The sequence below is a fragment of the Hirundo rustica genome, chromosome 24 (genome assembly GCF_015227805.2).
Source record: "Hirundo rustica isolate bHirRus1 chromosome 24, bHirRus1.pri.v3, whole genome shotgun sequence".
In the NCBI taxonomy this organism is placed as follows: Eukaryota; Metazoa; Chordata; class Aves; order Passeriformes; family Hirundinidae; genus Hirundo; species Hirundo rustica.
In genome coordinates this window covers 2060872-2087651 of record NC_053473.1, presented here as the reverse complement: position 1 = coordinate 2087651, position 26780 = coordinate 2060872, and the positions used below count along the sequence as shown (strand labels likewise).

General features: G+C 58.7%; 1 protein-coding gene across 1 annotated transcript; it reads right to left on the bottom strand.

The window, feature by feature from the left end:
* Nucleotides 1-106: 106 nt before the first annotated feature.
* SLC6A17 (solute carrier family 6 member 17) lies at nt 107-25588 on the bottom strand. The gene is given in 15 exon segments (XM_040085632.2): nt 107-4240; nt 4242-4445; nt 4830-4862; nt 4864-4993; nt 5496-5655; nt 6649-6841; nt 7595-7787; nt 8073-8239; nt 8241-8315; nt 10423-10533; nt 11611-11792; nt 12457-12583; nt 12834-12991; nt 16908-17307; nt 25202-25588. Coding segments are annotated over 14 exon segments (2184 nt in total). The 5' UTR covers nt 17194-17307; nt 25202-25588; the 3' UTR covers nt 107-4075.
* Nucleotides 25589-26780: the final 1192 nt, after the last annotated feature.

Sequence of the window (26780 nt, the reverse complement as noted above, 5' to 3'; positions counted from 1 at the left end):
GCGGGCCCTTCGCTTTATGTCGCTGCCGCCCTAAACCTCAGAGAGACCCCAAAGCCCACCCAAGAAAGGGAAACAGAGGCACAGAAGAGACTCGGTGAAGGAGAGCTTTGGTAAGAAGAGACTTTTAATCAGACTCTGGTACAGCTCTTACAAGGTTTCTCCCGATGGCCGAGGAGCCCGGGCGGCGCAGCCCGGCCCCGCCCGGCACACGTGGGAACTACTGCGGCTACGAGGGGACACGGGACGCGTCACTACGAGGTCTGTGCTTTACCTGTACAGGAGGGCTTCGCCAGTGTTGTGCTTGTCCCAGGGGAAGGCTGTGCCATGTCCCTCCCGGCCACCAAGGCCCCCCCGGCCCCGCTCCTGCCGAGGGGACCCACGCTCGGGAAGGGTGGGGGCCATTGGAAGGCAGTGGGAGCTGCTTCTGGGAGGTGCCGGGGCTTAATGTGGCCTGGCAGGGTCTGGGCAGGAGCTGGGAGGTGAGGAAAGGGCTGTTTTGAGGGGACTGAGGGGAATGAGCCGTGGGACACCCTGAGGAACCAGCTCCGGTCATCCCCTCTGCTTTGCACCGGGGTCGAGGTCCCTGCAGCAGAGGCCGATGCTGGGGACAGAGCGCCCCAACTGCAGCCCTGCAGGCTGGACCTGCAGCTCCAGCACCACAGGGCGTGCCTCTCCAGCAAGCTCCCTCTTGCCCTCTCCAGACCCCCTGAACACCCTCCCCCCAGAGAGGGAACAGCGTTTGGACCCCTCCTGACCTACCCGGCCCCTCCTCGTCCCCCAGCCAGGGACACCACACTGCTCCGAGCAGCAGGGTCTGGGCTGGGAACCCTGCAAGGAGCTGATGTGGGGGGACAGGGACATCAGCAGTGGTTCCCCCCTCTTTGTCCCACTGCCTGAAGGAAAACTGAAAAGTGCCTGTGCTCACGACTAGCAGCTATTCCCTGTGCCTCTGTGCAGAAAAAGAGGGAAAGAAGTGATTCCTAGGGCTAAAAGCCACTGGGGGTCAGCCCGATCCACAGCCTGGGACCCCGAGAAGGTGTGTGGAGGGAGAACCTGCCCCGGCGAGCGGGAGAAACCCCCCCCAGGCAGGCTCCAAAAGTGAGCGAGTACAGCCAGAAGTGAATCCTAAAGCCACCCACGCACACGGACACGCGCACACCCCACGCACGGCATCTACGGACGAACACGCGCACGCTCCCACGGCGACAACACGGATCTCCTAAAACCTAACACACACACACACCCCATCCCCAACACCCCGTGTCTAACACCGAGCAAATGCCACGACAAGATACGGTATTTCCACAGAGAAAAGTAAAGGTGTCGTCACTCTTCCTCCTCCTCCTCCTCGCTGCTGGATCCCCGGGGCAGCTGCACGCCCCCGGGGCTGGGGGGAGAAGGGGACGTGCACCCACCACGCACGAGAAATAAAAAGGTAAAAAGATGCCCTGCTATAGAATGAGGATTGATCTGTACAGCACTGGGAATGAAAACAGGTCATGGGCCACTTCGGAGTACGATTTGTCATTTACCAGCATTTACAGTGACATTTACAGAATAAATATACAATAGAAATAGAGAATCTCTAGGTTATTATTCCATCTCCTCTCTCTGTATATATTTTATATATATATATAATATAGCTTCTTTGTTACCTTCTTATTGACTTTGCCTCCTATTGATGCTGCAAGAAGACGAGAGGGAAGCGAGTGCTTCCCTGGCTGGTTTGGGAACGGGGGTGGGAGGGACGGAGAGCCGGATCCTTCCCCCAGGGTTCCAGGAGCAGCGTGCCACGGGAGCACATGGGACTGAGCGTTCTGGCTGTGGGAGGTGTCCTGCTCCAATAACTCCATGGGAGCTACGGTGGGAACCCGGCCCCTGGGCTCGGGGGCGTCGGGCAGGCGACGCTGGGCAATGATTTGACTCATCCATCCTCTGCTCTGCTGGTCGGGTGAGGACGGACCCCACCAGAAATGGGAGGAGCATGTTGCCGAAAATGCCGCTGGATTTGGGTTTCTCCCTTCCAGAGATGATGCCATGGGGACACCTCTGTGTCCCTCACGCATGGGCAGAGGAAGGAGAAAGACATGGCAGGGGATGAGGAAGGGGGAACTGCTGGAGGAGCGTGGCTGATCCCGGCCCGCAGATCCGCTGCCTCTTGGAACCATCACTGAGCTGCTCGGGTTCAGTCCGCTCCTCCATCTCCCCCCAGAAAAACATAAACAAAGGGCTTGAGCTAACTGTCCGGGAAGAGTCTCCAGGTCACCAGCCAAGTCCATGGAGAAGACTGTGAATAAAGGATCACACCCACAAGAGATGTCACTGCGGGAACCTCCTGGCCCCAGGGATGCCGAAAGTCAGGGGGGTGGTGAACGGGCCAGCTGCTTTCTGCCTTCACCTCCAGCCAAAGGGAGAACCAAGGTGAAAGAAAAGCAATTGGCAGGAAAGCAGAAGGAACCAGCTCATGAACCAGCACCCACAAACGGGGCCTCAGAGCGGCCTGAAAGATCTTCATGCACAACCTAAGGCCAGCAGCACCCAGGATGAGGAGTTCCCCCAGGCTTTGGAGGCAACAGAGGGGAGAGAGGGTGCAAGGAGGCTGCTGCTTCCATGTCCCCAAGGGAAGGGGGGCGATGCCAGGTTATCCTTGGCAGAAGTGCTTGCTTACGTGTAGGATTCGGGGAAATGAATCCTACATGTAACCTCAGTCCCAGCGGGAGAGACCCCAAGCTAGAAGATCCCATCCTTTCCTAGACAGCCTGGGGAGAAACAGCATCAGGCCACATCAGTCTGATCCCCCAGAAACACGGATGGGCACAATAGAGACCCCTGGACTCTCACAAGGGCTCCCAGCCTGGACCAAGAGCTAGAGGAGACCTGGCACCCGGCACTGCCCCCCAAGAGCTGCGGCTCCTCGGACGCCTGTGGTCCCCAGGAGCTGGTCACCCCCTCCAAAGGCTGCTGAGCTCCTGTGGGGTGTGACAGGAGGCAAAGCCAAACCCCTGGAGAAATGAGGAGGCACATCCAGAGAGAGCCACTGCCCAGCTCACCTGGAAGTCAGGGGGTGGATTCCTGAGAGCTAAACCAGGAGTGTGGTAGGACTGGATGTCCCACAGCTCCTCTGCTTGTCCCTCTGGGACATGTAAAGAGAGGAGTGAGAGGAGATGGTCACCGTGCCAGGGATTTTGGTTCGGCAGAGCATCCCACACGTCAGGAGTAATTCCAGGAGAGTGCTCCTGACCCCCATCACGCTCCCACACAGGCCCACACCCCCAAACCACTGTCACCTCAGGGGTCCTCCTGCCACTCAGCACCATCACACCCACCCACGGAGCATCCCAGCCACCCCATCCCACGGCTGGGACCTCTCCGCGCCTCCAAACAACTCCCAGCCACCGTCCCTTTGCTGGTGGCAGCAAAGACCGCAGGGATGCACCCGTCTCACACACCCCAGCACCTCAGGTGGCCCCACGCTGCTCCCTGCCAACCCTGGTCAGGATTTGGGGGGTTACTTGGGTGTGTCCACAGCTATAAAAACCTACAGGAGATACAACAACAACAACAACGATGGTGACAACAACAGCACCTTTTTGTGCTATGAACATCGATGATTAATTGTGCTCGTTGGAATAAGGCCATGACTCCTCCCGGCTAAAGGACAACAGACGGGGAGGGAAGAGCGCTGGGTGGCAGGAGGAAGTGTGATCGGCTTCCCACCTGCCGCCAGGTCCTTGTTCCAACCATCAGCTGCTTAGAAAAGAGAGATTTCTTTGCTTCAGATCTGAGCCGCACGAGAACAGCTCTTGGAAAGGTATTGCAGCGTCTCTTACTCCTCCTCCCTTCCCCGGAGGTGAGCCCAGGGGTCCTGCCTTTCCACCGAGGGTTGTCAGAGGAGTCCTGCCCCTCCTGCAATCCCTTCTTCCCGATGTCGTCTCAGAAATGGCTGCTTTGCTTACGATTTTAAGAGGGGTTTCTTCTTCGTCTTCCTTATGAATTAATTTTCCTGTTGCCTGGACAGCCAGGATCCACTCCCCAGTGCCCTCCTCTCCCGGCGGGGGTGGTGGGCAGGCGACCGTCACAGTTCAGATTCAGGGGTGCTGGCCAGGAGGTACCCGCTCCCGTAGCGTCCGTTGGGGGCACTGCTCATTTCCAGGGGGGAGTTGCTCCCGGGGCCCAGGTAGGAGCGGTGCGTGGGCATGGGCGACGGGGTCTCGCTGGGCACCTTGCTCAGGATGAAGCGGGGTCTCATCGTTGTCTTCCAGGTTGGAGATGTCCTTCATCATCCGACCCTTCTTGTAGGTGACGGAGAGGGCGTTGGAGCCGTCCGACACGAGGTGGAACTGCCGGAGGATGAAGACCAGAGGCAGAGGGAGGGATGCCAGGATGATCAGGGAGATGAGGATGGCCATGGCCCAGGTTGGGTAGAGCAGGAACTTTTCGGCAGCCTGGAAGAGACAGATAAGAACGTCACGGAAACGTTGCAGCAGCGGTGATGCCCGGCAGGTACAACACCTCCAAAGTGCCAGACAGCTCCTGCTGCCTCCTGCCAGGCTCAGGGACGCCACATGGAGGTGGGCTCAGGTGGAGGGAGAGGATCCTGACACAGGATGCTGGGCACAGCACGGAGCCAGCCAAAGCCAACACGAACTGCAGCCCACGGGCAGAGCTGGCTGGAGATATCCGGGCAGGGTGAACAAACCTGACTGCTCCCAAGGGATGAGCAGGGCAGGAATGTCACCCAGCAGCGGAGGAAGGAGCAAGGAGCAGAGCTGGGATGGACAGAGTGCCCTGCAGCTCTGTGTGGGGAAGGCGAGGGGGGCTGTGCTCACCTCCTCTCTGATCCATGCGCTGTATCCCGGGGGGGCTGACTCCCAGCTGGATGATGCTGGCGGTCATGAGCACGGCCATGCAGATGGGAGACACGTACTTCCAGGTGTAGTAGTAGAACTGGTAGGGCCGGAAACCCAGCATTTCCGTCAGCTCCTGCATGAACCTGCCCAGGACAGACAGGGAATCGTGATATCCCCCACCTTCGAGTGAGAAACAGCCTCCCAGGAGCCCCGCTGGTGCTCAAGGCAGAGCCCGAAGAGGAACCCCGCTGACCATCTCAGCGTCCCACAAGCCTGAAAAACTTGTGGAAAACTCCTCAGGACAAGACCATCTGAGCGTTATCAGAGCTGCCTTTGCTCTGGACAAGAAGCACTGTGAGGAACAGCCTCCTCTTCCAGGAGGACCTGGAAACCTCAGGAAAAAAAAGGTCATGACATGTAACTGAGCATCACAACCTACAGGAGATACCCACGAGCAGGACCCACTCCTGGGGCTGCCTTACACCAGGGCAGGGCAGGAGATCAAAGTGAACCCAATTCCTCCCTCCATAACTGCCCTTGGAGCATTTTCTCCTGGAGAAAAAGCCGTACGGAAAAGAGGTGGAAGGAGGGGTTTTAGTCAGGAGTTACAGCACAATTATTCCTTTTGCTGTAGGAATTCCTTACTTCTTGGTGCCGTAAATCCAGGCCACAGCGATGTTCTCCAGGATGACCACGACGGTGAGCGGCAGCGTGGCCGAGTAATCATCAAACATGGTGACAAAGTAGTTCCCAGAACGCTGCACAAAGATCAGCCCCACTACGAAGGCGAAGATGCAGCAACCGACTGTGGGGAGCAAAAGGGCATGGTCAGTAGAGCCTCCTGAGGGACACCAGGACCTCCACAATGTTCACAACCTGCATGGGCCTGGTCAGCAGAGCCTCCTGAGGGACACCAGGACCTCCACAATGTTCACAACCTGCATGGGCATGGTCAGCAGAGCTCCCTGAGGGACACCGGGACCTCCACAATGTTCACAACCTGCATGGCCATGGTCAGCAGAGCTCCCTGAGGGACATTAGGACCTCCATAATGTTCACAACCTGCATGGCCATGGTCAGCAGAGCCCCCTGAGGGACACCAGGACCTCCACAATGTGCTCAACCTGCATGGGCATGGTCAGCAGAGCTCCCTGAGGGACACCAGGACCTCCATAATGTTCACAACCTGCATGGGCATGGTCAGCAGAGGTCCCTGAGGGACACCAGGATCTCCACAAGGTCCATTCCCTGCATGGCCATGGTCAGCAGAGCTCCCTGAGGGACACCAGGACCTCCACAATGTGCTCAACCTGCATGGGCATGGTCAGCAGAGCCTCCTGAGGGACACCAGGACCTCCACAATGTTCACAACCTGCATGGGCATGGTCAGCAGAGCTCCCTGAGGGACACCAGGACCTCCACAATGTTCACAACCTGCATGGGCATGGTCAGCAGAGCTCCCTGAGGGACACCAGGACCTCCACAAGGTCCATTCCCTGCATGGGCATGGTCAGCAGAGCTCCCTGAGGGACACCAGGATCTCCACAATGTTCACAACCTGCATGGGCATGGTCAGCAGAGCTCCCTGAGGGACATTAGGACCTCCATAATGTTCACAACCTGCATGGCCATGGTCAGCAGAGCCTCCTGAGGGACACCAAGACCTCCACAAGGTCCATTCCCTGCATGGCATGTCCCAGTTCACCCCTGCTATGTCCACTCTCTTCTGGAGTGACTCCCCACGGCAATGGGGACGCCCCGGCCCTTCCCAAGGAGGTCGCGGGAGAAGAGGCCTCACCTGTGAACACTTCCTTCCGCACCTTGAAGGTGTCGATGATGGGCGTGGTGATGCCTGACATGGTCCCGATCATGCTCCCCAAGCCCAGGTTGATCAGCATCAAGAAGAACATGACGGACCAGAAGGGCGAGGCCGGGAAGTGGGTCATGGCTTCCGTGAAGGCGATGAAGGCCAGGCCGGTCCCTTGCACCGACTGTCGAGGTGGGGAGAGGACCAAAAGGTGAGAAGACACTTGTCAGGGACACAGACTTCGAGCCCCTGAGGTCTCAGTGATGACAAGCTGTAGCTTTCATAGCTGCAGATTCTGTGCTGCCTCGGGGTGCGGCTCTGAGCCTCACATTAATTGTTAATGAGCTCTCTCCACAGAGCAGGGAGACAAAACAAATCCTTTTCCTGCTGCACACCAAGGACAACTTTCAGCCCAAAGGCACAAACAACGGTGGATGGAGGAGAGAAAACAAGGATGAGACCTCACAGCCTGGAGCTGGAATTGGACAATTGAACCCCAATATGCAAATGGACCAGAACTTACAAAAATGTAAGGTCTCGTAACTGGTCAGCCATTTTGTGACCATTCCTGGTCCACCCTGGGTGCAGCCCTGGTCAGGCCCTGTCCTGCCCAATAAATCCCTGCTTTATTCTCCAGCTCTGTCCAGGTCAGCCTTAGGCATCATCAGGTCTCCCTCACCAAATCCTCTTCAAGGAAAGAAATCCCAGTCTGCTACTGGAGATGAACCGGTGATGACCCTGCTAGACTTGTACTGGACAGAGCTTCTCCCAGCCCATGAGGACCCCTGCGTGCTGGGTAAAACCACGGGGACTTGGATTCCCCATCCCTGGAGGGTCTCTAAAAGTTGTTTTTCCAGATCCAGGTGCCCAGGATTGACACAGGGAGGGGCAGGGGGGCAGGTGACCCGCTGGTCCTACCGGGAGTGCCACCAGGTACCTTGTTGAGCTCATCCTCCAACAGGCAGGCATCCAGGCCCAGCTCCTTGAAGTGCCCCTCCTTCACCGTCATGATCACCCTGTACATCTCGTTGTAGTCCTTGGCAGTGAGGTGGGAGAAGTTCACGTGGGGTGGGATGAGGTCATGGCTCAGCACATTGGTGTTCAGGTAGCCCAAGATCTTCTCCGCATTCCTAAGGGAGAGCAGAACCTCTCAGGGGATGCAGGGCACCTGAGACACACTGGATTCACGCTCAATCTGCAGGTTAAGAGCCCGTCCTGGGGCTGGGTTTTAGGTTGGAGGAGCTGGATGTCCAATTCCCTCAGCTACAGTGGTACACCTCTGGAAATCCAGGCCTTGACCATCAGGAACTTGGGGCCACCAACCCCCGGGATGATGCAGCTCCAGAGCACTTTTCTGCCTCCAGACCCACCAGCAAAGACCTGCCCACCCCAAAGAGAGGAAAAGCAAATCTTACTCCACCACGCATTTCTCGTTCATGATGTTGGCCTTGAAGCCCAGCACAGCAAACACGACCAGGGTGGCCAGCACAGACGTGAAGAAGTTGATGAAGGAGACAAGGGTGGCATCGAAGTGGCAGTTGTTGTCCTGCTTGTTGTAGCTGGAGAAGGCAATGACCCCCCCCAAAACCCAGGCCCAAGGCGAAGAAAACCTGTGTGGCTGCTTCTCGCCACACCTGGGGGTCCAGCATCTTGTCCAGCTTGGAAGGGAGACACACAAAGAAGTTAGGTGTTACCCTGGTTTTTCTGAGTTTTTTATAGCCTTTTGATTTTCTTCAATGGAGTCAGATCTTTTTAGTTATTGTACAATATTAAGAGCTGTTTTCTACCTTTTCCCACAGATGTAACATAAACAAATCCTTTGTTTTTCATTCTCTGTCCTTTGTTTGCATATTTCTAACCTGAAAACAATTGTAACTGACAGCTGGTCCGGCCAGTTGGCTTGAGAGGTGAAAACTCTAAAAGCCAATCTTCTGCTAGACCCACAAATGTATAAAAAGTAAGAAATGAAACAAAGAGGCTCTCGCTCCGCCCTGTCTCGGTTTGAGCTGGATCGGAGGAACCTCTGCCCTGCGAAAATCTCTCGTCTGCGTGTGACTGCTTTGTGTGTCTCGGTGAGTTAGGTGGCCTGGTGGCCCCACGACCCATCCCAGAGCTACATCAGAAGGGCTGAGTTGGTTTTGGTCAGGGCTTTGGAAGGGTTTGGGCTGGTTTGGAAGGGCTTTGGTGCGGCAGTGGGAGGGAATGATCGCTAAGGGCCCTTCCACCCCAAACCACTCGGTGATTCCATGACCTGCCGCGGTCAGGCCTGGCGTCACCCAGCACTCACAGGCCCTCCTCCTCATTCACGCATGGGGAAACTGAGGCACGGAGGGGTCAGGACAAGGTTTGACCTGACCACGTCCCTGTCTGCTCCACCTGCCCCACAGGCCTAACTGGGGGTTCCATCTCTCCCTGGGCAGCTTCCCTGTCCGTGTCCCCCCAGCCCAGGGGGCCAGCACGTGCCCGGCCGTGGGTCTCCATCCTGCCCTGGCCATCTCCTGCTCCCAGAGCACCCGGAGCACTGAAATCCTGGCTGGGGGGTTGTTTCAACTCCTGATGCCCCCCAGCCACACCCCCCCCTCTCCTGGGAGCCAGAGCTGCAGCCTGGAGGCCTCCCAGCATCGTTCATCAAGGAACCATAATTAATGTCTTCTAACAGCCCCGCTGGCTGAGCTGATTCATCTACATCTCCGCTTAATTAATTAATTAGCTGGTTAATTAATAAGTGCATGCCACCAGCAGAGGTTTTGCTGCCAGCCAGCCTATCTCCATTAAATCTTTATATTTCTATATTCCCTTGGGCACCTCTGTGCCCCCCACCCTGGCATCTGGGAAGCAGAGGGTGGTGAGTTTGTTGGGCTCGTGGCCTGTCCTGAATTTCGGGAGCCACTCCACATCCTGATGATCTGCCAGGATCCCCAAGTTTGGGGCTGGCACTCTGATTTTTGGGGTGGGGAGGAAAATAAGGGGAATAACAAGAGAATAAGGGAAAACGGGGCGTGAGCAGCCAGGAGGGGAACCTGCTCGGAGTCTGCTGGGCTTGGAAGTTGTTGGAGTCCAGGGCATTCCTTTGGTTGCCCTGGAGGGTCAGGGACCTGGGCAGGGGGGTCTGGGACCCCAGCCCAGAGCCCAGAGCCCAGAGAGACACTGGATTTGATTTCAGTCTATAGGAGAGGCTTCTTGCACTGCAGGAAGCATTGCAGGCCACAAGAGTGTAAAAATAGTAGTTTAGTATATCACAGGGTGAAAAAACAGTGGGTTTGGGACTCTTGGCATTGAAGTGAATGGGGCAAGATGGAGAATTTAGGGCGTTGTCTCCTTCTTCTTCCTTCTTGTTCCCTCACTCCATTTCTGCAGTGACATGGGCACAAAGTAGTTAGTGAGGATTGGGTCAGAGTAAAGATGACCTTTTTAGTAATAGTGATAGACATTGTTAATAAATAGTAAATAAAGAATGCGTAGCAATTAGTATAAAAGATAAGGACAGCCCAGAGACAGGGGGAGTCACCAGATGTCCGAGCCGCGGCAAACATCTTTTGGACACTGAGAAAATTGTAAGATAAGAACTAATAAACAAAGCATGTAACCTTGAAGACTCCGTCTTTTCCTGCGTTTGGCACAGAGCTTTGCAGAGGGCCAGAACTCTAAAACCACCTGAATGCCGGGGAATTTAAACTCCTAAAAAGGAGCCCCCGACAACTGCCGTCCCTGAGATGGGACAGAAACAACTGGCGACCCAGATGGGACAGAAACAGGAAGTCTCACCTTGGGTGTGAACATGTGCATGATCCCATCCACGGCCCCACGCAGCAGAAGGCCCCGCACCAAGAAGCAAACGAGCACCAGGTACGGGAAGAGGGAGCTGAAGTACATCACCTGGAGCAAGAGGGATGAGCACAGCCTCAGCTCCTGGGCCCAGCCACTCTCCCACCCAACCTGCGGACAGGGACAAGGGAGCATTTCCCTCCCCAGGATGGGGTTGGCTCCCCAGGGATGAACTGTGGGACCCCTCAGGGCAGGTTGGAGAGGTGGCTGGACAGTGCCCAGGCAGAAAGGGACCTGGGGGTGCTGATGGACAGCAGCTGGACACGAGCCAGCAGCGTGCCCAGGTGGCCAAGAAGGCCAATGGCTCCTGGCCTGGATCAGGAATGGTGTGGCCAGCAGGAGCAGGCAGTGATTGTCCCCCTGTGCTCGGCACTGGTTGGGCAGCACCTCGAGCGCTGTGTCCGGTTCTGGAAGTTTAGGAAGGACATGGAGGGGTTGGAGCGTGTCCAGAGAAGGGCAACAAAGCTGGTGAGGGGTCTGGAACACCAGTCCTGTGAGGAGCGGCTGAGGGAGCTGGGGTTCTTCATCCTGGAGAAGAGGAAGCTCAGGGGAGCCCTCATCATTCTACAACTCCCTGACAGGAGGGTGCAGCCAGGTCAGGGTCAAGCTCTGCTCCCAGGGACAGGACAAGAGGAAACAGCCTCAAGCTGTGCTGGGGGAGGGGGGGGTTAGGCTGGGCATGAGGAAGAATTTCTTCACAGGACAAGTGACTGGGCATCGGAAGGGGCTGCCCAAGGAGGTGCTGGAGTCACTGTCCCTGGAGCTGTTTAAGGAAAGCCTGGATGCGGCACTCAGTGCCATGGTCTGGGTGACAGGGTGGTGTTAGGTGGGACTTGATGACCCCAAAGGCCTTTTCCAACCTAACTGGTTCTGTGACTCTGTGAAGTGCTGGAGCTCAGAGGGATTCTCTGTGCTGGAGTGGCTGAGCCCTGGCTGCACGTGTCAGTTGAACTAAACCTCTTCCCTACACCCTCTTTTGATCTTGTTCTGGATCCCTCAGCTGTGGAGCGGGTGTGAGTGTCCCAGGGGATGCAGCATTCCACAGAGCAGGGCAGGAGAGCATGGAACAGACACATTCCTGCTTCCAGGACGGAGCCCAGCCGGGCTCAGGTGGCCACCAACACCCACCTTCCCCGAGGACTGGATGCCTTTGATCATGGCCAAGCCAACGAGGCTCCAGGCCACCAGCAGACACAGGGTCATCTTCCAGTTGAGCCCCCCGCTCTCCGAGATGGAGTTGGAGATGTCCAGGGTCTCCCGGTACCAGAAGTAGGTGGTGGCTGAGCTCCTCTCACATTCGGTCTCCACAACTGCAACAGAGCAGAGGCAGCAGAGCGTGAGGGGCAGAGTCATCCACTGCCTCCTGGGTGGATCAAATGTCAAAGACCCGCTGGAGCCAGCCCGGGAAGGGAGATACCTCTGGAAACTGAGGCACAGAAACTAATGGGGCTCATTCTTAGCAGGGAAAAGAAGAGACAGGACATAAAACCACTGCCCGGTGAAAATGAGATGTTAAATATGGGGAGAGACATTTTCATTTGCTATAAAACCTCTCAGAGTGTCCCAAGTTGGTGCTCAGATGTTATTAAGCACCATTAGCTCCACCCGTGTCTCCATCAGGCAGCGGAGCAGCCCCTGTCTGACTCTCACTGCCTCCCTCCATGGCCCTGGGTCAGACCCTGGCCTCGAGCACTGAGGCAGCCTGAAAATCCCATCAGTGGAGATCTGAGATCCCCAAACTGGCATCAAACCCCATCAGTGTGGAGAGAGAGCACGGGAGACACTCCTCCAGCCCGAGGGGAAGCTCTCCACGTGGTCAGGGCAGCTGGGCCAGAGAGGATCCGGACAGGAGACACCTCTGCCTCCTGTTGGGGGTGATGATGTGTCCCAGAGTGTCCCACAGTGTCCCATGGTGTCCCACAGCCCCCTTTCCCTGGGAACTGCTCCCTCCCAGCCCAGCTCCCCGTCCCTCACCGGCCACCGAGCCGTTCCTCACGATGGGGCACTCGCTCCAGGGCAGGGGGTACTGGAAGGACTTGAAGAAGTAAAAGATGCTCCAGCCGATGATGACGTTGTAGTAGAGACCAACAAAAAAACAGACCTGGCGGGGAGGGAGGAGGAGGACATGGCAGCAAACCACGGGGCAGTGACACTGTCCCCAGAGCACGGGAGCGGAGGGAAGCGCGGCTGCCGGGATCAGGGGATGGACCCATTCCCAAACCAGCCCTGGAGCCACGAGCAGAGCTGCAAAAACACCCCTTGACCTCTTGAACCTCCCCACGGGGCTCCTCGAGGTTTGCCTCCTCCCACCCGCCCCGGGGTGGGGCTGGAGGGGCCCGGGGGGCACTCACGAGGCAGCTGGCGTAGCCGATGCCCCCCAGGCGGGGACAGATGTAATTCCAGACGCCGATGCTGCCCCGGCGGATCCGCTGCCCCACTGCCAGCTCCAGGAAGAAGAGGGGCAGCCCGATGATGATGAGCAGGACCAGGTATGGGACCAGGTAGGCACCTGGAAGGGGAGACGAAGGTGATTATAGATCTCCCTGCCCCGGTGCAGCCAAGGATGGATGGACATGGGAGGACACGCAGGGCAGAGCCGGGACAGCGTCCCGTGTTGCAATGCAGGATGTAACCTGCAGTGTGTATTCTATTGCCAGCTGTTAAAAATGCTTGGGGAGGGGTTTTTCTTTATCTCTTCCAGACCCATCCTCCCTGCAGGGATCTCTGCTGTTCATGGGCCATCCAGGCTCACTGCATGGCTGAGACAATTCCATCATCCATTGGGAGATGCTCCACCCAGGCGAGGAGCCCGGCATTCCCACCTGGATAAAACCTGGGACTCAGAACACCAGCACAACCTGTGTGCACGGGATTGCCAGAGGAAGATCAGACCCATCTCACCACCACTGGACCTTCAGAGGAAATCTACACCCTTCTACAGGATCATTGCTTTCAGAACCACATCTGTCACTGCAGGAGGACTTGGCTGGACTGCTCCCAACACCCTGAGCAGCAGGATGTCAGGCTGTGTTCTGACTCTGTCAGGGTTTGCTTTTTGGTTTCTTTGCTTTTTTGGTATGACAACATTTTTATTTTTAATATTCCTAGTGAAGAACTGTTATTCCTGTTCCCATATCTTTGCCTGAAAGCCCCTTAATTTCAGAATGATGATAATTCAGGGGGAGGGGGTTTACATCCTCCATTCCAAGGGAGGCTCCAACTCTCCCTGACAGACATCTGTCTTTCCAAACCAAAACAGACAGGCTCTGCCTGGTCCGTCAGTTCATTTGCAAACAGCCTCAAGTTGTACCAGGGGAGGTTTAGATTTTAGATTGGATATTAGGACAAATTTCTTCATGGAAAGGATGGTCAGGCACTGGCACAGGCTGTCCAGGGCAGCAGGGGAATCCCCATCCCTGCAAGGGTTTAAAAACTGTGCAGGTGTGCCACTTGGGGACATGGGCCAGTGGTGGCCTTGTGCTGGGTTAATGGTCGTACTCAGTGATCTCAAGAGGGTTTTTCCAACCTAAATGTTTCCATGATTTTGTGATCCGGGGATGCAGATCAGGGCTTGGCCAGAGGAGAAGCTGTGGAGAGGAGCAAACACATGTGTGGAAGGAAAGGGTGCAGCATCCCCTGCTGGTGTGGATGGTGTGGGAGAGAGCCCAGGGCCCCCAGGGACTCCCTGAATCCACACAGACAAATCTCCCTGTGCAAGGAGCCACGTCCAGGAGCTGACCCCAGGGGACACAGCCACATTCCTGGCCACCTTGGACACACAGGAGCCATCCTGACCCCCAGGCACAGCCAAGCCCCCTGTCCCGACACACCCCCTGCGCATCCCACGTTCCCAGCAGCAGCAGCAGCACCACGCCACAGCCCGAGGAGCAGGAACAACTCAGGTTAAACCCGGTTAATGTGTGTCTGGTTGTTGAGGCTGGACCGGAGCCGGTGGCTCCCGAAGCAGAACCTGTGACCGTAAAGGATGCGATGACTCACGCTGCAGCGCCCGCCTGAGGAACGACTCCAGCTCCTGCCAGGAGCTGAGGAATGGGCTCGGGAGAATGTGCCTGGCTCCTGCAGGGCAGCAGACGGTCCGAAGACAACCGAAATTCCTGCCTGGATTGACACCCAGTGACAGCCACCGCTCCAGGCGCCGGGCAGGACCTGGGGCAGGGGGTGCTGCTCCGAGCAGGGGCTCTGCACAGCAGATCAGCCCTGGCACGGCTGGGGATGGCGTGAAAAATGTGGGTAGGGAGAGAAATTGAGGTGCAGCAGCCCAGGGTGATGGGGAGGGCAAAAGGAGAGGCAAAGAGCAGAGCTGGAGCTCAGGGAAATTCAGGAAAGACCACGAGCATTCCATCTCTGCAACACTCTCCTGGCTATCTCAGCTGACAGATAGGTGGGCATGATGGACAGATTCAATGCAAATTTGTCCAGCACTGGAGATTTTCTTCCTGTGCTGCCTGGAAAGGTGCGCAGCAGCTCTCACTCATGCAGCACCAGGGCAGCGCTGCCAGCCCCTGCTGGCTCCCAGCACTCCCAGTCCTGGGAATTTGGCTCCAGCCCATCCTGCTACCGGCACGCCGCCGTTCTCCCCCGCAGACACCTGCCCGGGGAGCAGGAGGGAAAGCAGCAGCCGCCGCCATCGCATCCTGGAGCTGCTCAGAGCCACCAGGAAGGGTCTGTCCACCCCTCCCAAACTCCTGCCTCCGCTGGCCGGCAGCAGCCTCACGGCCTGGTGGGAATCCCAGCTGAGAGGGTCAGATGTGGCAGGAGGGAAAGGCAGAGAATCGGTGTCTGCCCCATGGGACAGACAGATGATGCCACTTGGGCAGGAGAAGAAGCACTGCAAAGCCCAGCAATCAGCTGCTCAAGCCAGCTCCCAGCTCCATGCCTCAGTTTCCCCATCCGTGGAACGGTGGCAATGGTTGGGACAGCTTGTAAAAGCCTTTTATTTTAAGTCCTGCTGTGGTCTGTCACAGCGAGGAGCTCCGAGGAGCAGCTGCTTGTCCCAGTCCCTGCCAGGCTCGGTGCCCTGGGATGCCCCACGGGATGGGTCAATGCCATGGTCCATCTCTGCTGCAGCAGCGCCAGGGCTGTGCTGCCTCCGTTCCCACCCCATTCCCCATCCCAAAACACTCCTTTAATGCTCCCCATGTACAGACTGCAAGTTCAGCCCCGGATTTGAGGAATACACCAGGAGGAATCCCAGCCTGGGAATTCCAGCTGTGCCCTGACAGCACCTGCACCTCTGGGGCCAAAGCCCCCCAAATACCCAGGACAGCAGAGAGCTCAGAGTAAGATGAGGATTTTTTTCATTGATTGCCCTAATTAAGGATTGCTGTGGTCATGGGGAAACTGAGGCACAGCTGGGTTAATCCTTGTAGAGAAGAAGGATGCTGCTTCTCCAACCTCTGGGCCTGAGCCGGGGCTAAATCTCATTTAACGGGGAAAACGTTCTTGGCACTCAGAGGCCAGCTGCGGACAGAGGGGCTGCACCGACCTCCCCCAGCCCCGAACTGGGGGCGAACGCGCCGCGCAGAGCCGTGCTGTGCCAAAACCGAGCCGAGCTGGAGCCGGGGCGGGGCCCTGGGAGGTGCTGGGATGCAGGAGGCAGGCACAGCCGGCTCCATCCCGGACGGGAAGGGAAGGGAAGGGAACAGGGGGTGAGCAGCCCCGGGAGGGGAGTGCTGACTGCACAGGTCTCTGATTGGCAGAATGACTCATCCCGACGATGACACGAGGTGTTTGAATTATTGACAGCGCTGCAGGTTCGGCAGGGCTGGGGCCACGGCAAAGGATGCAGCACCGGGAACACGGAGAGCTCAGGGGTCTCTGGGCTGGGCCTGGCCCCCTCCAACACGGCTGGGAAGGGGCTGGGTTTGGATTAATCAGGAACCCATTCTCTCAGCAGTGTCATGAAGGGTGGTGGGAAAGGCCTGGCCCCTCTGAGCTGCCCTTGGAAGCCCAAGGAGGAGGTGAGGAGTGGGATGAGAGGATGGGCTGGCTGGAAGGAGGATTTGGGAATGGGGTGGATCCACAAAATGTGGCTTCAAGGATACAGGGAAATGGAGGGACTCTGTCTTCCTTTTTCAGCCCTAATTTCTAAATTGCCCCAAGAGGAATCAGGGGATGCAGCCAGAAGTCCCAGCTCCCAGCCTGGGATTCACTGTGACTTTAGAGCAGGCAGGTGGACAACTTCTAGGAAGAGGCCATCCTGGCCATTTCCACATCTCAGCACAGCTTCTGGCAGCCCTTTCCCCCTTCAGAGCCCAAACAACACACTTTAGAGCCCAAATAACCCATTTCAGAGCCCAAACTACCCCTTTACCCTCCCAGGACCCACACCCCGACATGCAGCGAGGCAGGATTGGGGTCCCACACCCCCTCCTCCAAGACCCCATCCCTGCCCCATCTCTCACCTCCTCCATTCTTCTGGCAGAGGTAGGGGAAGCGCCAGACGTTGCCCAGCCCCACGGAGTAGCCGATCTGGGCCAGGATGTACTGCAGCTTGCTGTTCCACGCCGGCCGGTTCTCCGCGTCCAGGTCCTCGTCTCCCTCCTTCTGCTTGTCCCAGCCCTCGCCGGCGACGTTCAGGACGCTGCGTTTGTAGTCCACGGGCTCCTGGTGGGCCAGCAGGTCGGCCACCGACTCGGTGACATGCTCGCTGCTGTGCTCCCGCTGCGTCACCTTGCTGTTCTTCGGCATGGGCACGGCTCCGGGCGGCCGCGGCGCGAGGAGGGAGGAGGATGAAGGTCCCGCAGGGAACGGCGCGGTGTGAGAGCTACAGCTCGGGCCTCACCTCCTCTTCATCGGCGGGACCTGCGCGGGGAAGGGGTCAGCTGGGGTCAGTCGGTTTCTGTTTTGTCCGCGGGTGACGCGGTGGCACCAGCAGCGCCAGGTGAGAAGGGTGTCCCACGTCTCGGGGACCTTCGTCTGAGCCTGGAGGGGCTCCTGCTTCCAGGAGTGATGGGCCAGGAGCAACGTTCTGCTTGAGAATCGTGGAATGCCAGGATGGGTTGGGTGGGAAGGGACCTTAAAGCTCATCCAGCCCCACCCCTGCCATGGCAGGGACAGCTTCCATTGACCAGGCTGCTCCAAGCCCTGTCCAACCTGGCCTTGGACACCCCCTGGGATCCAGGGGCAGCCACAGCTGCTCTCATTCATGGAGAAGAGCCTCCTGTGTCTCAGAGAGAGGAATTTCCCTGGGCTCCAGGGGACAGTGAGAGGTGATGGAGCCGGTCACATCGCTGTGACATCTCTTCTCCCCTCAAACACCTCCAGCCCAGCAGCTGAGCCTCACAAGTCCTGACCCCAAATCCAGCCCTGGCAGAGGCTCTGCCCTCCCTGTCCTGCTCCTTCCCCTTCTGACCATCAGCACGACCCAGGCTTCGCTCCACGACAGCTTGGAAACGCTCAGGGGACAATGACAAATGCCCAGGCTCTCTCTTCATCCCAGGAAGTTATCAGGAGTGACTTAAAAGCCTTGGAGCCTGACACTAAATCTCCCCAGGCAGCTTTACAACAGATAATGGCTGCAAAAACAGCAGCAGCCAAGGCAAAGCCATCAACCCTGGCCCCTTCGCTTTCCCAGCCTTCAGCGCGGGCCTGGAGGAGCGATCCTGCACAGAAGCACCTCAGGAGGTGCCCAGGACCCAGCCCAGCCCTGCAGATTTCACCCCTGCCTCAAAAATCTTGGTGACATCGTGAAAACCAGCTCCACTGGGCTGGGGATCCCCAAACTGGGAAAGCACCACATCCCTCTTCTCCATACTGGGAGAACTGGGAGCAGATGGGACCTTTCCCTCCCCCAGACTGGAGCCTGCTGCTACTTCAGCTGGGGAGAAAACACAGAGCTCTGGCAACAAATCCTTCAGCATGGAAAAGTGACCCTGCTGAAGGACCCTTCCTTCCTGGCTGTCCTGTGCATCCCTGCCCCCGGGGGCACGGGGCTGGAGGCCGGGCCGCGGCAGAGCGATGGTGCGGTGCTCGCAGACCTGACCCCCCCCAGCCGCGCAGCACCGCCACCTCCTCCCGCCCTGGGGGCTTCTCCAGAGCCCTGCCCAGCTCTCCTTTCCTCGGAGCGCGTTTAATCCGATCCCGCCCACAATCCCAACCCGCATCCCAAGCACAGCATCCCAGCCCGGCAGCAAAGCACCGGGAGCAGGAAACCTCCCCCTCAGCCACCCTCACCCTGGTGTTTTCTCACCCCCGACGGAAGTTCCCCCTTTGCCAGGCCCTGCTCCTGCAAGGAAAAAAAAAAAAATCTATTTTCAACCGCCGGCTGCATCCGTTGCCAGGCAACCATCTCGGCTCCGCATCTTTCCCGGTTCCGGCTCCTCCGGAGAAGCCGCTTGAGTTATTTCTTCAAGGCCAGGCCAGCGATGTTTAATCTCCTAACGAGGGCTCATTCACACGAGCCGCTGGATCGCGGCAATCACCGACACGTGGCTGCCGGGGCTGGAGCGGCCGGGCCGGGACGGGCACAGGGCACCGGGATGGGCACAGGGGGCCGGGATGGGCACAGGGCACCGGGATGGGCACCGGGATGGGCACAGGGATGGGCACAGGGATGGGCACAGGGCACCGGGATGGGCACAGGGATGGGCACAGGGCACCGGGGTGGGAGCAGGGCACCGGGATGGGCACAGGGATGGGCACAGGGCACTGGGATGGGCACAGGGATGGGCACAGGGCACCGGGATGGGCACAGGGATGGTCACAGGGATGGGCACAGGGCACCGGGGTGGGAGCAGGGCACAGGGATGGGCACCGGGATGGGCACAGGAAAGGGCACAGGACACCGGGATGGGCACAGGGATGGTCACAGGGATGGGCACAGGGCACCGGGGTGGGAGCAGGGCACAGGGATGGGCACCGGGATGGACACAGGGCTCCGGGATGGACACAGGGCACCAGGATGGACACAGGGATGGGCACAGGGCACCGGGATGGGCACAGGAATGGGCACAGGGGGCCGGGATGGGTGCAGGACACCGGGATGGGCACAGGGATGGGCACAGGGATGGGCACAGGGTGCCGGGATGGACACAGGGCACCGGGGTGGGAGGAGGGCACCGGGATGGGCACAGGAATGGACACAGGGGGCAGGGATGAGTGCAGGGCACTGGGATGGGCACAGGGATGGGCACAGGGGGCCGGGATGGGCACAGGGATGAGCACAGGGGGCAGGGATGGTCGCAGGGCACCGGGATGAGCACAGGGGGCTGGGATGAGCACAGGGCACCGGGATGGGCAGAGGGATGAGCACAGGGGGCAGGGATGGGCACAGGGCACCGGGATGGGTGCAGGACACCGGGATGGGCGCAGGGATGAGCACAGGGGGCAGGGATGGGCACAGGGCGCCGGGATGGGCAGAATTCCCATCGGGGTTGGGTCAGGCTCTGCGTGGATTTGTGCACACCTCGGGTGCTCTGCTGCTCCCTGTCTGCTCGGCAGCTCCTTCAGAGGCAGGGCGACTCAGAGCTGCAGGAGGACTCGGCCCTGGGGCTAAAGTATCTCTTGGGATTAGGGAGAGAGCTGAGAAGATCCAGGATGTACCGACCGAGGCCCCGGAGTTCAGTGGCCCGCGGTGAGGGCACCCAAACAGCTCTCCTGGGACACCCCAACCTCTCAGAGGTGCCCAGCTCCAGGGCAGGCGGTGCTGAGCCAGGCCAGCCCCACGGAGTCAGGACAGAGCCCACAGCGTCCCTCTGGATCTCAGCCTCTTCCTCTCCTCAGTTTAGGTCCCCCCCAGGTTGTTCTGAGGAGCTGAGAGGCGCCAGGACACAGCTCCTGGAGGAGCAGGGTCCCTCCAGCACCTACAGAGCCCCAGAGGATCTCAGAGCCTTGGAGGACACTGCAGACAGCAACATTCCCAAAGGATTTGGGGAATCAGCAGGGCTGCTTTAGTGGCCTGGGGAAGGGCTCTCTAATCGTTGGCAGGAGGGTGAGGGACAGAGGTACAAGTCTTCCTGCCCGTGGGAGATGTGCCCAAACTACAGGATAGTCTCAAGCTGTGACAAGGGAGATATAGGCTGGATATTAGGAAAAAGTTTTTCACTGAAAGAGTGATAAAGCACTAGAATGACTTGCCTGGGGAGGTGGTGGAGTCACCATCCCTAGGAGCGTTTAAAAAAAGACTGGATGTGGCACTTGGTGTCATGGTCTAGTTGAGGTATTAGAGATGGGTTGGACTCGATGATCTTGAAGGTCTCTTCCAACCTAAATATTCTGTGATTCTGTAAACTAGAGGGGAAAACCACAGCAGAGATCCAAACCTCGATCCTGGGACGGCTCTGGCCCAATCCCCATGGCTGGTGTGGGGAGCTCCTGCTCCAATGGCTCAGCCCCAGCCTGGGCACGGCGCCTGGCAGAGACCCAGGCCTGAGGGAGAGAGGATCGTTCCCAGCAGCGAGGCCGTGAGCACGCCCGGCCTCGGCCGTGACCATCCCTGCCGGAGCTGGGAGATGAGCCCAGCCAGAACCTGCACCGAGCCACCAGCCCACACAGCCCAGGAGCACCATCCAGGGGAAGCGAGGTCACCAGGGCTCTGCCCGCTCCTTCCCCAGCCTTCTGCATCAGCCCCGAGGTCTGCGCCCTCAAATGAAAGAGCGCCGTCCAAATCCATCCCTAAAGGTATTTCCGCGCGTTTCGTTGGCTGGAAAGGGAGTATAATCAAAAATTCATCTGCCAAAAATAACAACCACCCTGTGAGAAAGACAAGGCAGATCAGCTGACAACCAGGAGCTTTCCGGGCTGGAAAGAGATAGAAGCCCCTTGTCACCGACAGATGGAGATTCAGCTTGTTTACTTAGTCCCCATGACCTTAATTTTCTTAAATGTGCATTTTTCCTCTCTCTTTAGAAGACAGATTAGGGTCTTTCAGAGCCCACAGCTCACTCGTGCTGCCAGGCCAGGGCTGCCTTTGCACCCCCGGCTTTGCCCAGGTGCAGCCACCTGGAGAGGGAACACGGCAGGACCAGGCTGTGCTGCGGTCAGGGCTGGTGTCTCTGGACTGGGGTTACGAGGGGAGACACTGGGGACAGCTCACCTCGTGCTGCTCCGTGTCCTTGAGCAGGGTTCCGCTTCCCTGCTCCCCGTCCTTCATGTTTAACTCCTCAGACAGCAGCCCCCCTTCCCTGAGCCCAGGGCTCTGCCTGCACAAAGGGACTGTCCCCATCCGTGTCCTCCTGTCCAGGTGACCCCAAACCCCTTTGGACTGGCGGGGAACCACCACTGCAGCGCACCCAAGGCACGTGGAACTGCTCTGCTGTGGGACAAACTTGGATTCCACCCAGCAGGGAGAGGGCAGGGATGGAGAAGCTCCTGCCTGGTGACACCCGGGGGGTTTAATCCCTGCTCAGAGGTTTCCATCAATCCCAAAAGCCGCCCCTGGGGGAAAGCTGCGATTTGGGATGAGTGAAGACCCCCCGCACCCCCCAGCCCTGAGGGGTCAGGGGAGGAGGGAGGCTCCGAGCCACGTGTCCTGTCTCAGCCCATCCTGGCCTTCTTGGGAAGGCAGCTGGGGAGCAATAAACGGGCTGGAAATGTGTCAGCAAAGCTTTCAGCTGGGCCTGGGAGCGCAGGGGACGGCAGGGAGGAGATGGGGATTTACAGCAGAACCCAAGGAGAGCAGCCACCGGCAGCAAACGTGTTCTGGGTCCAAATGATGGGGTGCAGGGGAATTTCTCCTCTCCGTGTCCAAATTCTACATTTTTTCCTTATTATTGGGTCCAGAAAGGAGAAACTGAGGCAGGAAAAGCCACAAGATGAGATTGGATGAATTAAAAATGAGCATTTCAACCCCTGGGGACTCTGCTGGTCCCTCCCTGCCCCACCATTAGCATTTCTCCCTCTTCAGCTTCCACACCAATCCCCCACAGCTCCTAAAGGAGAGGGGGATGATGTTCCTGGAGAAGCATCCAGCTCACCAGGCCCGGGAAGGTCCAGAGCCCCATCAAGGTCACAGGAGGGAGAGGAGGGGAGCATGAGGACAGAGGAACAGAGGGATTTCAGGAGGTGGAAATCTACTCTCAGCCTCGGAGGTCTGAGCATCAACGTGCAGCTCCTCATCCTCCCTGACGCTCGCAGGGCCGGGGAAATCTCGCACCCAGGGCCGGGCTGCAGGGCGCAGGCTGGAACAGGGAGGAGCAGGGACAGCTCCAAGGTCACAGCCCTGGGAGCAGAGGCACAGGGAAGGACCACGGATCCCTGCCGTCACCCCTCAGTGCTGCACTGCCAAGAGCCAAGGGAAGGAGACCTGGGTGCACGTCCCGCTCTGAGCCCAAGCCGTGAGAAAAGCAGCTCCAGGCCCCTCCTGCTGCTGCCTGCGGGCAGCAGAGCTGCGCTGGGATGGGGTTGGCCTGGCAGAGCTCGGCCTTTGGGAAGCATCCCGCTCGTCCAAGCCACAGGAAAACAAGGGCAGGGCCCTCCCGGCGGCATCCAAACTTCTCTTCAAAGCCCCAAGAAGAGATTTTTGCCCAAGGCGGAGTTTTTGCTGCTCTGACCGCCCCTGTCCTGCTCCGAGGATCTTCCCACAGCCGCACAAATCTCCCTTCTCCACCAGCCAGGCCGGTCCAAGACTCCTCCATCTTAAATCGCTCCATGCTGGGGTTTGCTCCTCCCGGCGCTGCCTCTGGCTCCGCAGGGAAGGGTTTTTACCATCTGGGCTCATCAGGGCTGCTCCCGCTCTCCCCTCGTTAGAACGAGCCCTGCTAATGAGCCCCCCGCGGAAAGGACGCGGGGCGACTCAGTGCCACCGGGCGAGGCGCGAACTTCGGGTGGGGTCATCGTGAGCAGGTGAGAGAGCACGGGGACACCTGAGAGAAGCTTCCCGACGCTGAGAGCAGCCGGGCGCTTCCCCAGCGGGGGCTGGAGCCGCTCCTGGTCCTTCCCGTGCAAAGCCCGTCCCGCTTTAGCATCGTGACACAGGAGAGCCGGTGAATCAGAGCTGCCCTCGCTTCTGCCTCACGCCCACCGCAGCGGCTTTCTCCAGGTGTTATAAATAACGCCCAATCCCTCGCCAGGAGGGCAGAGCCGGGGTTACACCAGCCAGGGGCTGCTCTGCCCAGCCCGGCGCCCGTCCCACCTCAGAGGGACGCGGCGGTGGCATTACAGTGCCTCCTGCCCCCAGGAGGTGCCAAGAAGCCTCAGGGAAGGGTCACGGGATGGACACGGGCGGAGGAGCAGCCCTGGCCCCGGGTTTGTCACGAAGCCGTCGATTCGTGGGCTCGGGGCTCCTCTGGTGTCTCGGGAACACGCACAGCTGCAATAACGTGACACCAGAGCAAAGCCAACCATCATATGATTCCTTCGGGGCCGGGGTTGATTCACCAGACGATCGTTTTCCACTTAGACCTCTGCCATCCATGGTAACTCACCCACTGCAGCCAAAGGGACGGACTGAACCCCAAACCCGCCGAGATTTATCCCAAAAAACAACAGACGGGCAGCGTCCGAGCCCCGCCGTGAGGGCGGCCGCTCCCTGTTGTGATTCAGGACGCTGCTGCCACGTTTGTAAACAAACAAATCCAAACCCAGCCCGGGGTAAAAGCCGGGCCTCTCCTCCCACGGCGACGGTTTCACCTGGATGTGCGCAGGTCAGCGCCCAATTTGGGGTCAATTCGACCCTCACCACTCCAGCTCTGCTGGAACTCCAGGTTCCCTGCTCTGTGCGAGTCTGAGGTCGCAGGAGTCACTCCAGATTTAAAGTGAACCCTTCTATTCCTACTGATTTCAGCAGAGCCGTCTCCAGCTCATCCCCGTGGACAGCTCAGACCCACATTTAATTTCCCTCGGAGCAGTCACACCCCCAGCCAGGTTCCTTGACCTAGTCCTGGCACCTCTGGAGAAATGTTCACAAGGAACTCTCTGCCCTGCCGAGAATAGCTCAGCTGCTGCGGTGCTCCAGGTTTTTTTCCTACCGAGACCAGAAATAGTTACATCAGCTCTTGATGGATTCAAACCTCAGGTGCTTCAGGCACAAGGCGTGATCCGAGAAGCAGGATTTCACCTTCTGGGTCCTCTACAAAGAGCTGGGAGCGGATTTCTCAGCTGGTTTGAACCCCACGTTCCCGAGGTGATGGAAATTTGGACCTGGCCAAGAGGCCAGCCCGAAAAACACACCTTTGGGTGTTTCCAGCAGTGCAATAAATGCCCCGAGGGGGCCAAGGGCTCCCCACATCCAATACTGGGAATTTCACAAAACCAGGACCCCAAGCCCCATTTTCTACCTCAAACCCAACCATCAGGGAGCAGCACAAAAATAAAAGAAGGGGGGAAAACCCCCTCCCACCACCACCACCACCACCACTCCAGGGGCCGGGACTGAAATATTCATTGCAGCCCAGCGCTTTCTCCTTTCCCAATGTTATTGTCAAGGTCAACCTGGAGGCTCCATTTCCAGCCATCCTCAAACGGGACGAGCTCCCGGCAGCAGGAGCCGGGCGGGAGCCCAGTGCTACCCCCGGCGGTCACCCCCCACCCCCGGAGCGCCTTAAGCCCTCTGCTGTCTCTAAATGTCCCCCCCAGCCCCGGATGCCACCACCCCGAGGGCCACGCCTGGCGCTCCAGGCCGGGCTGTCCCCTCCGTTATCCTCACCCCGGCCCTGAGCATCCTCCCCCCGCGGTGGGGAGGGGGCACCCAGCGCCCCGGAGGTGGGGAGACCCCCGGGGGCGAGACCCCGGAGCGGGGGTCGGGGGGGAGCATCCTTACCTCGGCGCTGCGGCGGCTCCCCGCGAGGATGAAACCGAGCCGATTCCGGGAGAAACTGCTCCCGGTCCCGGAGGAAAACGGCGCAAATTCCCGACAGAAATCACGCAGGTTCCCCCCGCTCCGGGGAGGGGCGGCGGCGGGGCCGGTCCGAGGCTGCCGGCGCTGCGGGGACCGGGCAAAAACGCGAGCGGCAGCGGCCGGGAACGGCGAGCGGAGCCCGGGGAAGGCGAGCAGAGCCCGGGGAAGGCGAGCAGAGCCCGGGGAAGGCGAGCAGAGCCCGGGAAAGGCGAGCAGAGCCCGGGAAAGCTCCGAGGTACCGGAGGCTCCGCTCAGGGTCCCCCCCCTTCGCCCCGCCGCCACCCGGTGGATGCGCGCTGGGCTCGCCCGGCCCCGCTCGCCTTCGCCGGAGGGAGGTAACTCCGCTCGGGCTCCCGGGAAATAAAGAAAGAAAGGGTAAATCGATTTAAAAAAAAAAAAAAAAAAAATTAAAAAAAAAAAAAAAAGAAATCAACGCGAAGGGACACGCAGCCCCTGACGCAGGCTTGAGTCACCAGGGCTGCGCGTCAAAGCTGGGGTGCCGGGCCACCCCCCCTGCTCCGAGGGAGGCTCTCGCCTTCAAATAAAAGTCCTGACACAAGCGGTGGGCTTGGTTTTGCTGCGGGGAAAATAAAACCCCTTTAAAATCCGCCCCCCAAGAGCGTTCCCAGGGGTGCCCCCCCCGCTGCTGCTTCCCCCGAGGGAGGGAGAGTTGGGGGGCTTGGTCAGCCCTGATTTATTAGCAGAGGCTTGTAGGATGGTGTGCACTGGAGGGACTTTGATGACCACCTCATCCCACCCCCTTCCACCATCCCAGGCTGCTCCCAGCCCTGTCCAGCCTGGCCCTGGGCACTGCCAGGGATCCAGGGGCAGCCACAGCTGTGCCAGGGCCTGCCCACCCTCCCAGAGGGGAATTTTTTCCTAAAATCTAATCTAAACCTACTGTATGTCATTATTTGAAAGAAGTGTTTCATATCTTTTTTTATTATTATTTGGTATTTCAGAGGATTTTCTTTGGCCGGGACCGCACAGGAGGGAGGCAGGAGGAGCGGCCAGGCCCCAGATCCTGCTCCCCTCACTCGGGTGTGAAGCCATACCCTGCCCCTTCAGCGTGAGGGTGCCCAGGGCTGGTCCTGAGCCCTGTGACACTCGGGGACCCCAGGGCCAGCACTGGGCTCAGGGGACAGACACCACATCCCTGCCACACCAGCTCCCTTCTGCCAGAGGAGCCCAGAGGCAGCGCTGACCGGGGTGGGCAGAGCGGGGCTGCCAGGCAGCTTTGAGGTATTTGAGATATTTAATGATTAGAGATATTTGCATTCAGTATAGAATGGTTTGGGTTGGGAGAGACCTCCAAGCCCATCTCCTTTCATCCCCACCATGGGGGACACTTTCCATTATCCCAGCTGGCTCCGAGCCCCAATGTCCAACCTGACCTTGGGCACTGCCAGGGATCCAGGGGCAGCCACAGCTGCTCTGGGCACTCTGTGCCAGGGCCTCAACACCCCCCAAGGGGAGGATTTTTTCCTGATATCTAACCAAA